Source organism: Erpetoichthys calabaricus, chromosome 5 (genome assembly GCF_900747795.2).
Source record: "Erpetoichthys calabaricus chromosome 5, fErpCal1.3, whole genome shotgun sequence".
NCBI classification, from domain to species: domain Eukaryota; kingdom Metazoa; phylum Chordata; class Cladistia; order Polypteriformes; family Polypteridae; genus Erpetoichthys; species Erpetoichthys calabaricus.
In genome coordinates this window covers 181,232,074-181,250,255 of record NC_041398.2, presented here as the reverse complement: position 1 = coordinate 181,250,255, position 18,182 = coordinate 181,232,074, and the positions used below count along the sequence as shown (strand labels likewise).

The following is an 18,182-nucleotide window of genomic DNA, read 5'->3' as shown; positions in this document are numbered from 1 at the left end:
GCTGGGGAGGCTCGTGTGCTGCTGAGAGAGAGAGAGAGAGGGGGGGGGCTGGGGAGGCTCGGGTGCTGCTGAGAGAGAGAGAGAGAGAGAGAGAGGGAGGGGCTGGGGAGGCTCGTGTGCTGCTGAGAGAGAGAGAGAGGGAGGGGCTGGGGAGGCTCGTGTGCTGCTGAGAGAGAGAGGGGGGGGGGGCTGGGGAGGCTCCCGTGCTTCTGAGAGACAGAGGGGGGAGGGGGCTCGCGTGCTGCTGAGAGAGAGAGAGAGAGAGAGAGAGAGGGGGGGGCTGGGGAGGCTCACGTGCTGCTGAGAGACAGCGAGAGAGAGGGGGGGGTGGCTGGGGAGGGTGGGTGTTTGTGTCAGTGTTATTCAATGTTTTTACTATTACACTGTGCATTCTATGGTGTAATAATTAACTATATTTGTGCTTAAAAATCTTTAAAAAAATCTATTTACATACAGTTTGTACGGTCTGGAATGGATTAATTGTATTTACATACAATCCTATGGGGGAAATTGCTTCGGTTCACGACCAAATCGGTTTACGACCAGAGGTTTGGAACGAATTATGGTCGTGAACCGAGGTTCCACTGTATATTGAGTCTAGAAAACACGATCAGCAAGTCTTTGATAGGCTGCAACAAAATGATGAAAGAACGAGCACATTTTTTTCTCACAAGCTGGGTGGGTGGGTGTTAGTTAGTTAATTAGTTACTCGAAGGATTTCAAGATTTAATATGCACAAGCGGTAACACTGCAAAAGCAGCCCAAACCAGAAAAGACGGCTGGCAAAAAGTGGCTGTCAAATTAAACGTGTGTGCAATGTACTTACTGAAAGCGGCGTTACGGATTTTGCAAATGTTCATTTTTTCCCTCTGCTTAAACAACATTAAAAAAGCGCGTGATTATGCGGCGTATACTACGCCGCAGGTTGGTATGCAGCGTGTAAAACAGTTTGTTTGTCGCGGATAATTTGCCTTTTACTTTAACACGAAGACAATTTCCTGTTAGATTTGCCTTTGCGATGTCAACTGATAAGGCACAGGGCCAAACTTTCAAAAAGATGTGCATGTATCTGCCAAAACCAGTTTTCAGTCACGGACAGTTGTATGTTGCTCTCTCCAGAGTTCCATCTTTTCATTCACTTACTGGTATGCCTGCAGGAACACGTGCAGCGAGCGAGAGAGAGCGAGCGACACACACACGCATACAGGTGCGCGAGAGAGAGACCGCTGGACACATAACAATAAGAATACTTCATTACATTGATATACCGGTGTTTTCAGTATTCAAAGCGCTATCCACACAGGGAGAAACCGGGAAGCAAACCCAAAATCTTCCACAGTCTCCTTACTGCAAAACAGCAGCACTACCATTGCACTACAAGGCAGTTAAAGAATGCACCGGCCTCGATTTTGTTTTCACTTCTGTTTACAGCGATCGGATCGTAGCATGCATTGTTGCAATGTTACTTTTCTTGGTGGCTTATTACCTTATGGATGTTTCACATGTTAATTTTTTTCCCTGTGCTTAAAAGACATTAAAAAAGTGTTTCTCAACTGTGACTCCGGAACAACTCAGTACGCAAGCTATATTAAGCGTCAACAACGAAGACTCGCTACACCTTAATGAACAAGTGCTGAAACTTATCCCTACCGATGAAGTAACTTTCACCAGCGTGGCCTCCATCGTCACAGACGATCCCGCCTTTCAGTCACGGACAATTGTATGTTGCTCTCTCCAGAGGTCCATCTTTTCATTCACTCACAGTGGTATCCACAAACCCACCCCATTTGGACAACTGTGTCGTTCAGCAAGTGTTCACCCATCAATACATAATTATGCGGCGTATGTTACGCCGCGGGTTGGCTAGTTTCTATATATTTCACCAGCAAACATAACTATCCCAACTCTTACTGCCTCTGTGTTTTATACAGCTTGAATTTAGGAAAAGTTTGTCAGTTTACCGTCTATAATCAGGGGAAAAAAGAATCAACAAAAAGGTAACTGACCAATAAGAATAAGTTCAGCCTGTTCCTCTTGATTGACAAGTGATAAAACCATCATGAAACAAGGCATTCTGAAATAAATAGCATAAGCATTAAAGCTGCCATTTGGAAATGTGTCATTTGGAAAAAAAAAAATTCCATTGTCAAATAAAAATGGTATTTAAAATATTTCCATTTTGAAAAGAAATAAACTGCCTAACTTAAATGTAAGATAGCTACATTGTTGAAACAAAAGTAAAATGATAACATTGTCTTTTGTAAAAATTAGGTGTGTTATTTATTTCACATTTTAACCCTTTTGGCCCAACATTCCTATTACCAGTACATACTGTATATATATGCACCTCTTTTTGTAAAGCACAGGTATGTTTGCAGCCGTTGGAACCATGCATGCTACTATTAGCGCAGACTGAACAGACTGGCATATAGTCTGTGAAACACGGAAGTGAAACAAGTAGTATTGAAGTATTTGGTATAATAATAGTGATTTTTTTTTGCTTTTTCATTTTTGAGCTTCATAGACACCCCAAAGGTATATATATCACAAAATAATTTTTCCCATAAAAACAGAAAATCCAGTGCGAAACGGGTTAATGAATAACTCATTTATATATCACTTTTCATGTGATTATTCATTTAACAATTGCAATTTACTTATTTTTGGCACAAATTGTATTTCATATGTATACCACCCAAATGGATTTGAAATGAGTCAATCAAGATGTGATTGAAGTACAGATTTTCAGCTTTAGTTCAAAGGGTTTAACAAAAATATCATATGAGCCATTTAGGAATGACTGGTATTTTTACACATAGTTCCCCATTTTTAGGGGCTGAAAAGTAATTGGTCAAACTAATAATCAAAAATATAATCATTATTTTTAATATTTGGTTAACAGTCTTGAACCTGTGGACATCATCAAATACTGGGTTTGCTTTCCAGGCCTTCACTGCATTTGTCTTAAGTTTCTGCTTGTGCATAGGTGTTTCTACTTTCAGTTTTGTCTTCAGCAAATGTAACGCTTGGTTGAGGACACGTGAAGTATATTCTGCATTTTTGACTTGAAAAACACTTGGGTTGCTTTAACAGTATACTTTGGGTGATTATCCATTTGTACTGTGAAGCACCATTCTACAATTTTTAGCATTTGGCTGGACCCAATTTAGCATTTGGCTTGTGACCCAATTCCAGTGGCAGCCATACATGTCCATGCCATAATACTGCCTCCAACATGTAATATGCTTCGGATCATGAGCTCTTCCTTTCTTTCTCCATACTCTTTCTTTTCCCTTTATTCTGGTTAATGTTAATCTCAGTTTCTTCCACCCAGAACTGGGTAGGTTTTCTTAGCCGTTTATTGGCAAAATCTAATTTGGACGTTTTATTCTTAACACTTACCAGGGGTTTGAACCTTGTGACAAGTCCTCTGTATTTACTTTCAAAAAGTCTTCTCTGATTGCATATTTTGACAACTTGTTTCCCATGGTTGTTAAGGCCTTTTGGTGTTGCTCAGCTCATATATGCATTTCTTCTTTTAAGAATGTTCCAAATTGTTGATTTGGCCACTCCTAATGTTTCTGCTATCTTGCTGATGGGGTTGTGTTGTTTTCTCTGCCTCATTTAAGGGAGTTTAAGAGTTCACACTAACAGCTTCCTAAAACACATTATACACTTGGAATCAACTCCAGACCTTTTACCTTCTTAAGTGTTAATAAAATAATAAGGGAACTGCCCACACCTGGCCATGAAACAGTTTGTCAATTATTCAATTACTTTATAAGGAGAAGGTGAAATGAAACAAGTGCTGTAATTCCTAAACCACTCAACCAATATGATGTAAATACCCTCAAGTTAAATCTGGCAGTCAGTCCACACTTTCAGCCAACATTCATTATACAGCATCAAAATGATTTTTGGTAAAAAGTTAAAATAACAATAACTTTTATCAATGTCCAAATACTTTTTATATCTTTGCACAAAACAGTGCATAGTAGCTTTATAGAGGAGAACACTATTCCTAAACACTTTCATTATCCAGGGGCCAAAAACAAAATCATCTGTGCAAATTAGTGTAATTAATTAAATCTAATAATGTGGGGGAAAAAAGAGTGCCTATTTCCCAAATGTTGCAAGTACAGTATATAGAAGAGAACAGACATGAAGGTAAGATAACTAGTTCATCCTACATAGGACCACAGACCAAATGGCCTCAGGTAATAACATGAGGAGTGACAACACACAAACCTCAAGCATTTGGGAAGCACAGCCACACTTAGACTACCAAGTCATTCTATAGCTTAGGAATCCTAGATCCTGGTCCCCTAGCTACAGAACCAGCATCCAGGATTCCCGAGGTGGCCATCAACTCACCCACTTGATTTCAAGCACAGATTCTCAAAACCCATGGATGTCTTCCTCCCAAAATCACCTCCCCTGGAGAGCAATAAAATAAAACAAGAAACAAAAAAATATAAGCTTGCATAAAAAAGAAAAGAAGCAATAAAACAAAAATAATGAGAAAGATTCCTTCTTACACAAAAATAAACAATCAACAACACCAACAACAGACTCTCTCTCTCTATCTCTCCATAGGCTGCCCCATGACTTCTCATGGCACACTAGAATTATTCATATAACAGTATGTAGTTCTCCATGATGAGTAGCAACTCATTCGTTCCCAAAACCTCACATTTCTTAGCTATCTTTTTTGTCACCATTTGTTTCAAAGTCTTTTTCAGCTAATCCCGACTATTGGGTTTCAAAAGAGACCTAGCAATGCAGTAACAAACAAACACTAGTGCCTCTTGCCTTATAGGTATAATCAGCAAAACAAAATCAATGAAGGAAAAGTTAGCCATGTACTGTGCGCCCTGGTCCAGTCTCACAAGAGATCAGCCACATCACCACACTATTATGAGGCTGTGTGTCTTCTTCAGGAGTCTGTGAGGAATGACTTAATAGTTTTCTTTAGTTAGAAACATTTGATGATTTCTGTAACTGTCTGGTGTTACTGTCTGGTGTTACTTCATACATAATTGAAATGCTTTATAGAACATGGATTTTCTTTGGATAGGAATTCGTAAAGAATTATCACCATAAGAAATCTCCATTTAATAATTGGATTTTGCTTCTCCAGCTTGGTAATCAATTTAGGTGGTTCAGATTTACAGATAATGCCACCAGAACTGAATTGTCTCCTACATCATACCCACATTAGAGGGTTATTATTACTTTTGCTTAATTCAAGTCTTATAGATCAATTACTTTTGGCTCCACAAACCTATAAAACTATTGCAAAAAATTTTGTCTTGCGAAGAAAGTTATTAGGACATTAAAACTCTCCTTGTTATCAATTTTTTTCTTCCTGAAACCCTGAAGAATGACTGCACAGACACCTGCCCTTACAACAATACAAGCAATCTTCTTAACAATAATAACATTGATAGCTTTAACTTGACATATGGCTGATCTTTATTAGGGCTTGACATTGCCCAAGACTCTTTCAAGTTTTGTTCTATAACTGAAAAGTTGTTGGATATCAGATCAAAAGACCAGCAAAATACATACAAGACCAGTTATGCAAACAGGTTGAATAAAATGGCACAAAGAGAGCAGATAATGTCAACCCATGTCAAAATGTCATTCCTGTGTGACAGCTCAGGCTACAAATGGAATGACGATGTTTCCATTGATGGAGGCTCAGCTTTAATAATAATTATATTTAAACTGTCAGAGGAGCAAGAAAAACACAGTAAGAGCCAATAGTTAAATTTAATACATTTTATATGTTGTTGTCATATTGTGGTACTATTTTTTTCAGATAATGTGTTTCAAAAGAAGAAAATTATATTGCTGAGTTATCTCTGCTATCTATAGCTAACCGGTTATATGGAAACCGTCCTCGAACCCAGAAGAATTTGTAGACCATGGCCAGAGGATAATACCTTTTTCTTTTAACACTAGAATCCCTGAAGCCTACGAAAAAACTCAGCATGGCACTGCTAGATCTAAATACTCGCGTGGCGAATTGCTCGTGTACTAAAGTGACTTTAACTGCTGGTGGAAGTCCCATTTTACTTTTGGTGCCAAGCAGAGTTGTGTTGCGGTGCAGCAGTCTATTAGCCAGTGAAAGCAGTGTGAAGAAGCTGTTTGTTGTTATGATTCTGCCTTTGTCCAGTCTGATAGCGGTCACGAGACATTGTATCTTTGATTGCCTGTACAACAAATAGTTCTGGGCAGATATCAGCCAGAGCACACACTGTGGTCATCGCTGCTCTTGTGAAAAGAATGGAGATAAATACCATTATGATATGTGGCCGGCCTTTCATCCCGACCAATACCCCCAGGCCACCAGGTGGAGCCCTCCCTGCAGCATGAAAGTGCCCCGAATGCCAGCAGGGAATCCTGGACAATGTAGTTATTATCCCCAGCCCTTTTGGATACCTTGGGGCCCGCTAGAAGGCGCTGCAGGGAGGAATAAAGATTATTTGCCTAACGCCCAGGAAGTACGTCCGAGTCACATGGACAAGGGGAACGATGTGCTTCCGGGGTGAAGAAAGAAGGATTTTTATCTGATCCGGAAGGTGTTCCAGGTCACATGGACAGAGAGGGAGAAACACTTCCGGGTCAAGGACTATAAAAGGATTGTGGGAAATCCCAGACGGCAAGCTGAGCTGGGGGTGGTAGGGTGGCTAAGTGTCTGGGAGTGTGGAGGATTGTGAATTATTGTAGTTTATTATTATTGTATGAGTATTGTGGAGAGGAGGGTGCTTTATGCACATGTTTGTCCAAATAAATATTATTATTGGACTTTTACCTGTTGTCTGGAGTCAAATTTGAGGGTTCAAGGGGTCGATAGTGCCTCTATTTGTCACACCATCTATTCAGAGAGGGAGAGGCAAGTTCGTTGTTCGTTAAATATTACAATAACTGATTCAGCTGCGTGCCAAAAAAGCACAACAGTCTGATGATTTTTCAAAATGCTGTTGTGTCTCAGTTGTCTGTATTGTCTAGTTTTCACTTGTTCTGTCTAGTAATATGTTGTATATTTATATACATTACCAATATTTTTAAGTTTGATATTGTTGCATATTTACTAATATTTATTGTTATTGTTAATGCAATTGCTTTTTTAGAAAGTTGCAACTGCTATACAATGTTGCAGTACCATAAACCGTTCTAGTACTGTGTTCCTCATACTTCTGCACTAGCTAAAATAGCAAAAAGTGCTGTACACTGTACTGTAAGACATAATGACTTTACACTGAAACTAACATATTAAAATATGTATAAGCTGAAATGTCTAGAAATGCATATTAAAAGAAGACAATGGGGAACATGTAAATTTTATTTATCTGATCATTTTAAACATAATGATTAGGAATTTATTCTGATTCAGGTATTTACATGGACTTCTATAACAATACAAAATAAAATGGCACTGCCCCTTTTTTCTTTTCAGCCTGGTACATGATACTTACTCTGCAGCATCAGACTTGACATGCAGTCTTGATAACACCTTAACATTAAACCATTTCACCAAAGTTCAATTGACCCTAAAAGCTGAATTTCTATATACAGCTGAGCTGGCCTGCTTCTGGTATGCAGCATTTAGATCTCTCCATCTTACAAGGCAGTATTGACAGCAATCAAAGGACACACTTGCAATCATATTACAAACTGTTGGGCGAGAGTGGTCAGTGATCACAATGAACATTACGCACCTTTACCAAACTTGATGGACAAAGCTGTGCACCAGTTACTAACCAAAATATATGGCTTATGTGCTCACAAGAAGCCAATGGCAAAATGGTCACTCCAAAATCCATACTAACCCCTACTCTCTATTCTGTTTTTTTTTCCCCCAGTTGTCTGTGGTGGCGACCTGCACCACCACCACCTAATCAAAGCACCATGATGTTCCTACATTGATGGATTAAAAGCCAAAAGTCTACATGACTATCATCATCAAGCCCTTCCATGAGAACCCTAAATACAAAGAGGACTGATCATTTATGTTAGGTAGAATGCCCAGAGGGGGCTGGGTGGTCTCCTGGTCTGGAACCCCTGCAGATTTCATTTTTTTTCTCCAGCCGTCTGGAGTTTTTTTGTTTTTTCTGTCCTCCCCGGCCATCAGACCCTTACTCTTATTCTATATTAATTAGTGTTGTCTTATTTTAATTCTTTGTCTTTTTTTTCTTTTCTTCATCATGTAAAGCACTTTGAGCTACATTATTTGTATGAAAAATGTGCTATATAAATAAATGGTGTTGTTGTTGTTCTTTTATAATCTAGCATCTGTACTAACTACCTGCTCTCTCTCTATCAACAAATCCTGGGTTCATCTTCTGCTGTCTGTAACTCCATATTGCCTAGGATAAGGCCCAAAAAGGCCTGAAGCGTTTTTATACTATAATTGGTTTTCAAGTGTAGTGATCTTAGTAGTGACTGATGGCCTGTAACAGACCTGGGTGTGGGTGTTGCATTGAGTTCAGACTTGCTACAGAAATTTGAGGTGTCCATGCAAGAAAGACCACATGTTAAAACAAAATGTTAATCTCAGTGAAAAAAACAGTGTTGACTGATCACCAACTCCCAGCATATTTCATGTTAGCAAGATAAGATCATCATGTGAACCCTCAAAGACTGTAAGTGCAGTACAATAAAGGCTGCAAGAAAACCAAAAAAGAGCTTTAACAAAGAAACAAAAAGTATGCTATTTTCCCACATGGGCCACTGAAAATCTCTCCACAGGCCCTGACAATCTTTGATGGATGGCTGGTTCCAAGGCTAATACCGGTTGTAACCTTGTAGTTGCAATTTAATGTATTACTATACAAAATTTTTTAATGATTTTACTTAAGATATCTAAATGTAATAATCTGTGTGGAGGCTGAATACCTAGTATCTACAAGTTTTTCCCTATACATTTAATAGAAAACAAAAACTTGCAAGATCAAATGTTTTTCTATGAGACTTGTAGTTGCAGATGGCCAGCCACACAGTAGCTATACATTGTGTGACTCAGACATATACAAATACACACATTAACAGACAAGTGCAATGGGTATCTGAAAACACAGGCAATAAGAAACATGCAAACCTGAAATTATATACCCAATTAACCAGGTAAGAGATTAATGAATAATGTTTACTTTGGCAAATGTCTGAAGCAAATTTAAAAAGGGAAAATAATAGATTGTGCCCTAATTATAATGTAATTATAATTGCCCTGCATTTGTAAATATTGTACATGTATTTATGCATCTATTAAAAACAAATATTTAAAATTATGATCCACATAAAGCAGGCTATCCTGTAATGTGCAAAACTTGCATATTTAGACAAAATTCATTCTACTACAAACCTTAAATTCAATGAACATATACCCGAGAATTTTTTAAACTGTAGCAGCTCATTGCATATTCCAAACCAGAAACTAAGTGCTTTATACAAACAATTATGTTGCTATCCACCCGACATGTAATAAACACAAAGGGTTTAGCAGGTAAAATAGCAACAAACCTAACAAATAACAAAATGTTCTTTTTGTCCATTGATGCAGCAATATAAATTTTTCTGTAAAGATGACAAGTATAAAAACTAAAACAATAAAAACGACACATAAAATAGATAAAATTAGAAAAGGAGAAATGTGCAGGACAAACTTTTAAAAGCTCATGTACTGTCCATTCAGGAGGATGAATGAATACTGTAAAATCCTGCGTATAACGCATGTAATTTTCATTCATTTTAGTTTGCTGAAAATTTGGGTGCACATTATACACAAGATATTATTTTAATGCAATAGTTTCTCACATAAATTAACATAAAATGTCTGTTGCTGCATGTAGCCGCCGCATGTTAGCTGCCTCTGGCTGCAACGACACTGGCACCAGCAGCGGCGAGTGGCTGCCTGGCTATTTTCTGAAAAGCACACAAAACAATAGCTTCTCACATAAATCAACACAAAATGCCTATTGCTGCATGCAATGCGCTGTCACCGCATGTTAGCAGTCTCTGGCACCCAAATGAAAGTCATCATGATCAGCTGGGGACCAATTAGTGGATACCAGTATCTCACTTTTGTTTTTGATCTCGTTCTCCAGATCACTTGCACCAAAACTGGAGTCCGACAAGTCAGAGTCCAAATCAAAATAATATGTACAAAATGTTGTTCACTGAGTATTTTGCTTTGTTTGCTCACTTTGCTCTCTAGCCAGATGTTGATGCCATTTTTGCCACTGTTAGCTCTTTATTACTCGCACATGCAGGGATTAGACATCACAAGTCAACGAGTCTAACATTCCTCCAAGCAAAGAGAGTCTACCTTTATCACAACCAGTTTTTTTTTATGTTTACAGCCGATGATTGCCCTCACCCCTCCTGTCAGCAAAACTTAACATCCACCCAAAAATCTTGAAAAGGGTGTGCATTTTTATATGAATTTCTCGTTTACATAAAAAATTTGAGCGAAGTCAGCATGCACATCTTACACAAGTGCGCATTATATGCAAGATGTTATGGTAGTCTAGATTGCTAAAGAACCAACAGGAACAGTGCAATGAATCTTCCTCAAAGTTCAGGACAACGTGCAGTTCAGTGAGATTCTTTCTGTAAGTTGCTGACAAGACAGACATTCAGTTCTAGGCCTCCAATTCTGTCTATAGTAAGCTGTCTTCACTTTTGAATACTTTACTATTACCGGCTTCTCCTAATCCATGTTAAAGATTCAGAATAAAATAGTATGTTTAAAAAAGGAATTTGGCTGTAACGCTGTTATTTATCAAAGCGAGTGGCAAAAAGTATTAATAGCGTATTTTTGGCATATTGGAAAAGAAGTGTGTAGACTTAAGTAAAACCGAAGAAAAGTTGATACATTAGGGCGAATGTCTTATTGCAACAAACTTTTAAAGTAGACAGGATGATAAAAGTCACAACTAAGGAGGCATAGATATAAATGTTTAGGCATACATTATACAGTATAATATAGAAATACACAGTATGAAAATGTTTCAAACTGAAATATGTACTAAATTAAAACTGTAAAAAAAAAAAAAACCTGAAAAATATAAGCAACTGGATTATTTCTAAACAATTTAAATGTATATATCAACTAAGATTGCAAAATTGTCAGTGTCTACTTAACTAGTGTTTGTCTACTGAACAAAAAGTAAATGAGATTCAACAATGTTTTAAATCCAATTACTGATTCCTTTACCAACATTAGCAGGAGTTAGAAACAATACAGTATGAAATAACTGTTGGAAATAATAACCATGCATACTTATTACAACTTATCTTGTAAATTAATAACTCCAGATGTCTCACCTGGTATTATGCAATGTTAGTTGTCTCCATTTCAATGTTAGTCCCTTCCATATTAATTGCTACACTGTCTTTGTTATCTTTGGAAAGTGCATTTAAATTATTTTCTTCTTCAACACTTTCTCTGGTTTTTCTCTTTTTCTTATGGCAGAATTTTTGACGACTTAAAAAAGAAAGAGGAGACTGAAGGTTAAGAAAGTATTTATATATCTATTTATTTGATTTTCTTTTTTATAAACTGTGAATCAACTCTAGAAATAGCAATACTGACAAGATATCAATTACACATATACCAAACTATGACCAAAGCTGTTCAAAACAATAAGTAGAGAAGGAAAAGGCAGCAATATTGCACAGTAAGCTTTTCTTTTGTTACCCGTGTTCAGTTACTGGCGAGAATGCTGTATGTGGAGTTTACAATTTTGCCCTGTAATTATGTGGGTTTCTTCTCAAAATACAAAGACACATTATTAATTTGACTGGAACCATTAAGCTCAAATAATATGAATACATGATTGCCAGCATTAGAATCCTATTTAGAGTTCATTTGTGTCCCTCACTTATTGCTTTTGTCAAAGGTACTGGCTCTGTATTAACTTGCACTGGAATAAGGAGTTTCAGAAGCCAGATGGGTGATTATTGTTTAGAATGTGACTTTTGGCAGTAGACATAAATAAATTACTGCTGGCCCCTTTTAGAAACTCTTGAGGGTAGTTATCAAATGTAGCACATTTCCGCATTGCTCTGAAATGACAAGGTTGATTAGAAGGGTTTAATCACAAAATAATCTTTTGAATTCAAATATCTGTTTGCACAATAGCCAAACTGTAAACTTGATTTTTATATGTTTTTAAGCCTTTTTCTCATTTTATATAAAACATTAACAGAGCAGCAAAGTACAAGATAAAGGCTTTCATAAAGTAAAAAAATGACAACTGTAATTATTGCAAACACATTCTCAAATATTGCTAGACCAAGCAATAGAATTAAAAACAGCAGATCACATCACGAAGACTTGCACATTGAGTGGAGTGGTTGAGTTTCCTAATGGATTTCTTCTGTTGACCTATACCTGGGGGTGAGGTGTGAATGGCTGACCAAGTGAATTCCTTTTTCTTTCTTCCTTTGTTTACTTTTTACTCCTATATTCCCTACTTATTACTCACTCTTACAGTATGTCTCTTCCATTTCTGTGCAATGGATAAATTAACTGTTACACAGTGCTATATCAGGAAACATCATTCAAATATCAAAAGATCTAATGTGCTAGATTATCTTTGGTGAAAAAAAAAGATATAGTATTTTTGCAAAAAGCCAAGTTACTTGAAAAATATGTGCTCTAGCCTAGAAACAGATACTACTACTTTGTGGCCACGTTTTACCTCTGCCTTTAAATGTAAAGGTGGACTATTAATCATTTTATTGTATTACTCTCACTGTAAAGGATACATTTAGGATTTTCAAGTGAAAGTTATTTCTTCACAATCATCATATATGTTAATTTGCAAATAAAAATGTTTTGCAAAGTGAGCCATTTTTTTTGTTTTTATATTAACTAGCAAAATACCCGCAAAGTACTGCTTTAAAATTTTTATTAAGAAGAAAAGTAAACCTTTTTAAACTGAGGGAAAATATACCAATAATTATTTGTTAAGGATCTCTTGTATACCACCTTGTCAGTTCGGCGCTGTGGTTATAATATGACCAAGCTGTGCGCTGAGCTTACTCTTGAGCATGCAACATATAGTTGACCATGTGAAAAGCAATCTTGCCTCAAATCAATGCTAACCTTTTGTAGGGTCTGTCCCTGAGACTTATTAATTGTCATTGCGAAGCAGAGCCTTACTGGAAATTGGAGGCGTTTGAATTGAAATGGGTTTCATCGATAACTTCACATCCAGCTTTTGAGAGTTTAAACATTCATAAACATCAAAGTGTCCATTACTCAAATCGTCACCTGTGAATCTAAGATGTTTAAGAGGCATTGGCGGTTGTCCAAAGGTGTAAAATATTTGGCCATTTCGATACACTTGAAAGCGACAACCGAACAATTCAGAGGCAGCCATCCACTGACATGCAGAACCATAGGTGAAGGGCTTAAGCATTTCACTCTTATAGTGCTCCTGTGTAGTATAATTATCTCCTGTACTGTCATCAGTCCACACCTTGAACCTGTCCCAGTCATTCAATACATAAGACACAATGTTCCTCCGGATATCAAGAGTGAGCCTGATATGGCCGTGTAATATGTAACACAGAGAATGGAAAAGGCAGTCGCCATCTCCGGGCATGGAAACCACTCGGTAAGTGACAGTTTTTTGATCGATGGTGATCACCTCGATAGACTTGTTAATGGGGGTACGGCTGGAACGATAAAGAAAAATGGGTTCCTGAACAATGTAAACTAAATTTAAAATATCTACACAATAACTATAATCGTAATAAACGAACAATAAAACATCAGAGAAGCCGTGGATTAACACTAGAATTACCAGAGCCTACGAAAAAAACTCGTATATCCGGCCCACCTTAAATCGCTTCTTAAATCCGTTCACACCTCTCCGCCAGCATCCTTTGTCCTCTAAATGTGCTGATAAAAGACAAGCTGCCAGCAGCCAGCTATTCCATCCCCCCACCGACTTAGAACGTGAGCGAAGTTTTCCCAGCTCACGCCTTGATTGATTATGTGGGAGTGAAGTGGAGTTTTACAATGGAAATAAGAGATCATTATTCTAAAGTAATCTGTGTAAACACATTGTTAAAACAGAAACTTTGTCATATTTTAGTAATAAATGTTACAAAATGTAGTAGGCATAAACTATAGATTGTGTAAAGCCCGAGTTCCAAAGATCAAATAAACACTTTCACAAAAGCTTCAAGTACAATACAACAGCCTCTGTGGCGTAGCGCGTTAAGATTTGCCTGTTAAAATACAACAGCTCTGCCGCCTCTCAGACCTGAGTTCGATTCCCCGCTAGGAATAAAATGTTGCTTTTTTTTTTTTTTTCTTTTTAACCTCAAACGGACATAAAATGTATAAATTGGTATGCACTGTCAGTTAATGAGATCGTTATATTTTCATGTGGGATGCTCCTTTTAAAATATTTTTTTTAAGAATTGAGACTGCAATTAACAGGAACAACTGTCCTTATAACTGTTATTTTTAAGATCCATAACACACAGACAGACGAGCACTGCGTAATAGGGAGACAGACAGGCAGAGATATATAAATAAACAGGGAAGGCACATGTACTGAAAGAAGAAAAAAGATCAACGTGCGTTGTTCCTGCAGTACTGAATGAGCTCACCCGCTCTAACATAAGATCGGGTGGAGGGGTGATGTTAGAGCAGGTGAGCTCATTCAGTACTGCAGGAACAACGCACTTTGATCTTTTTTCTTCTTCAGTACATGTGCCTTCCCTGTTTATTTATATATCTCTGCCTGTCTGTCTCCCTATTACGCAGTGCTCGTCTGTCTGTGTGTTATGGATCTTAAAAATAACAGTTATAAGGACAGTTGTTCATGTTAATTGCAGTCTCAATTCTTAAAAAAAATATTTTAAAAGGAGCATCCCACATGAAAATATAACGATCTCATTAACTGACAGTGCATACCAATTTATAAATTTTATGTCCGTTTGAGTTTAAAAAGAAAAAAAAAAAAAAAGCAACATTTTATCCCTAGCGGGGAATTGAACTCAGGTCTGAGAGGCGGCAGAGCTGTTGTGCTCTAAGAGGCAAATCTTAACGCGCTACGCCACGGAGGCTGTTGTATTGTCCTTGAAGCTTTTGTGAAAGTGTTTATTTGATCTTTGGAACTGGGCTTTACACATTCTATAGTTTATGCCTACTACATTTTGTAACATTTATTACTAAAATATGACAAAGTTTCTGTTTAACAATGTGTTTACACAGATTACTTTAGAATAATGATCTCTTATTTCCACTGTAAAACTCCACTTCACTCCCACATAATCAATCAAGGCGTGAGCTGGGAAAACTTTGGTCACGTTCTAAGTCGGTGGGGGGATGGAATAGCCGGCTGCTGGCAGCTTGTCTTTTATCAGCACATTTAGAGGACAAAGGATGCTGGCGGAGAGGTGTGAACGGATTTAAGAAGCGATTTAAGGTGGGGCCGGATATACAAGTTTTTTCGTAGGCTCTGGTAATTCTAGTGTTAAATAAAAAGGCTGCAGTTATCAGCAGCGAGACGTGAATACCGTGGTGAAGCAAGGAAGAGAATGAAGAGACCGGAGTGACGGACGGCCTTATATAGGCAGGCAGCCAACTACGTGGGAGGCATGGGGATGGGGGACCAAATGCCGCCTCACACGGCGACCGAGCTGCAGGCTATGGACGTATATATGTACGTAAGTAGGATTCAGTTAGTGTTGGGAACCCACGTACCAAATTTCTTGAAGATGGGCCTATAAATAACAAAGAGCGTTGGAAAGTTCAATATGGCGGCCAACAGTAGCGTCATATACCACCGAAATAAGTACATACATCTGTTTTCGGTTAGCGCAGGGGAAGCTGCCTACCAAACTTCGTGAAGATGGGGCCATAAATAAGAAAGTTTAACATGGCGGACGTTGTCGACCGTTATGACCATTACGCGTAGAATTTCGAAATGAAATCTGCTTAACTTTTGTAAGTAAGCTGTAAGGAATGAGCCTGCCAAATTTCAGCCTTCTACCTACATGGGAAGTTGGAGAATTAGTGATGAGTCAGTCAATGAGGGCTTTGCCTTTTATTAGTATAGATTAAAAAAAAAATCCTCTCTCTTCTTACAGCTTACCAGGGGGGGGCTAAAGGCTACACAGGTCACAGGTGAATGAAAAAGCCTTAAAACTTAAACAAATACAGGTGCTGGTCATAAAATTAGAATATCATGACAAAATTGATTTATTTCAGTAATTCCATTCAAAAAGGTGAAACTTGTATATTAGATTAATTCATTACACACAGACTGATGTATTTCAGATGTTTATTTCTTTTAATGTTGATGATTATAACTGACAACTAATGAAAGTCCCAAATTCAGTATCTCGGAAAATTAGAATATCAATTAAGACCAATGCAAAAAAAGGATTTTTAGAAATGTTGGCCAACTGAAAGGTATGAACATGAAAAGTATGAGCATGTACAGCACTCAATATTTAGTTGTGGCTCCTTTGGCCTGGATTACTGCAGCAATGCGGCGTGGCATGGAGTCGATCAGTACTGCTCAGGTGTTATGAGAGCCCATGTTGCTCTGATAGTGCCCTTCAGCTCTTCTGAATTGTTGGGTCTGGCGTATTGCATCTTCCTCTTCACAATACCCCATAGATTTTCTATGGGGTTAAGGTCAGGCGAGTTTGCTGGCCAATCAAGAACAGGGATACCATGGTCCTTAATCCCGGTACTGGTAGCTTTGGCACTGTGTGCAGGTGTCAGGTCCTGTTGGAAAATGAAATCTGCATCTCCATAAAGTTCGTCAGCAGCAGGAAGCATGAAGTGCTCTAAAACTTCCTGGTAGAAGGCTGTGTTGACCTTGGACCTCAGAAAACACAATGGACCAACACCAGCAGATGACATGGCACCCCCAAACCATCACTGACTGTGGAAACTTTACACTGGACCTCACGCAACGCGGATTCTGTGCCTCTCCTCTCTTCCTCCAGACTCTGGGACCTTGATTTCCAAAGGAAATGCAAAATTTACTTTCATCAGATAACATAACTTTGGACCACTCAGCAGCAGTCCAGTCCTTTTGTCTTTAGCCCAGGCGAGACGCTTCTGACGCTGTCTCTTGTTCAAGAGTGGCCTGACAAAAGGAATGCAACAGCTGAAACCTATGTCTTGCATACGTCTGTGCATGGTGGGTTCTTGAAGCACTGACTCCAGTTGCAGTCCACTCTTTGTGAATTTCCCCCACATTTTTGAATGGGTTTTGTTTCACAATCGTCTCCAGGGTGTGGTTATCCCTATTGCTTGTACACTTTTTTCTACCACATCTTGTCCTTCCCCTTCGCCTCTCTATTAATGTGCTTGGCCACAGAGCTCTGTGAACAGCCAGCCTCTTTTAGCAATGACCTTTTGTGTCTTTCCCTCCTTGTGCAAGGTGTCAATGGACATCTTTTGGACAACTGTCAAGTCAGCAGTCTTCCCCATGATTGTGTAGCCTACAGAACTAGACTGAGAGACCATTTAAAGGCTTTTGCAGGTGTTTCAAGTTAATTAGCTGATTAGAGTGTGGCACCAGGTGTCTTCAATATTGAACCTTTTTCACAATATTCTAATTTTCCGAGATACTGAATTTGGGACTTTCATTAGTTGTCAGTTATAATCATCAACATTAAAAGAAATAAATATTTGAAATACATCAGTCTGTGTGTAATGAATGAATCTAATATACAAGTTTCACTTTTTGAATGGAATTACTGAAATAAATCAACTTTGTCATGACATTCTAAGTTTATGACCAGCACCTGTACATCCATTTTTCAAGCAAAAAATATAGCTAAGTATTGATCTGGATCTTGTAATTACATACATGTAAAACTGCGTATCCATGTTATTTTAAGAAGGAAAAAAAGGAATAAAGGAAAACGTAACATTCAGCCAGATTAAAAGGAGACCATGCACTTTACTCCGCTGCTTGTCTTCCTCCATGAACATTCAGGGCCAGGGGCATGTATTAATCTCAGAAAGGTCTTCCCCAAGCACTGTTATTAATGTTGATGACCATACGTTAATTGCTGTCTCTGTTCTATAAATGACTAAGCAATAATAACTGAAAAACAATTGTTTGTATTCTTTCACCATATGGAAACTGAATTGATAATGTATGAATGTGCTTCAGTGTGAG

The 18,182-nt window shown here is 38.1% G+C and overlaps 1 protein-coding gene across 5 annotated transcripts in view; it reads right to left on the bottom strand.

The window, feature by feature from the left end:
* Positions 1 to 18,182, bottom strand: part of LOC114652089 (probetacellulin-like) — a 63,827-nt gene that overhangs the window by 11,928 nt on the left and 33,717 nt on the right. For 2 of the 5 annotated variants that reach the window (XM_051928320.1, XM_028802278.2), the window contains exon 5: positions 11,335 to 11,494. In XM_051928320.1, coding sequence (XP_051784280.1) covers positions 11,474 to 11,494 — 21 coding nt within the window. In that variant the 3' untranslated portion in view covers positions 11,335 to 11,473. Of the gene's footprint in view, positions 1 to 2,006; positions 2,075 to 4,374; positions 4,438 to 11,334; positions 11,495 to 18,182 lie in introns of all 5 variants that reach the window. The other 3 variants (XR_007935134.1, XR_003716292.2, XR_007935135.1) reach the window with 3 other exon arrangements.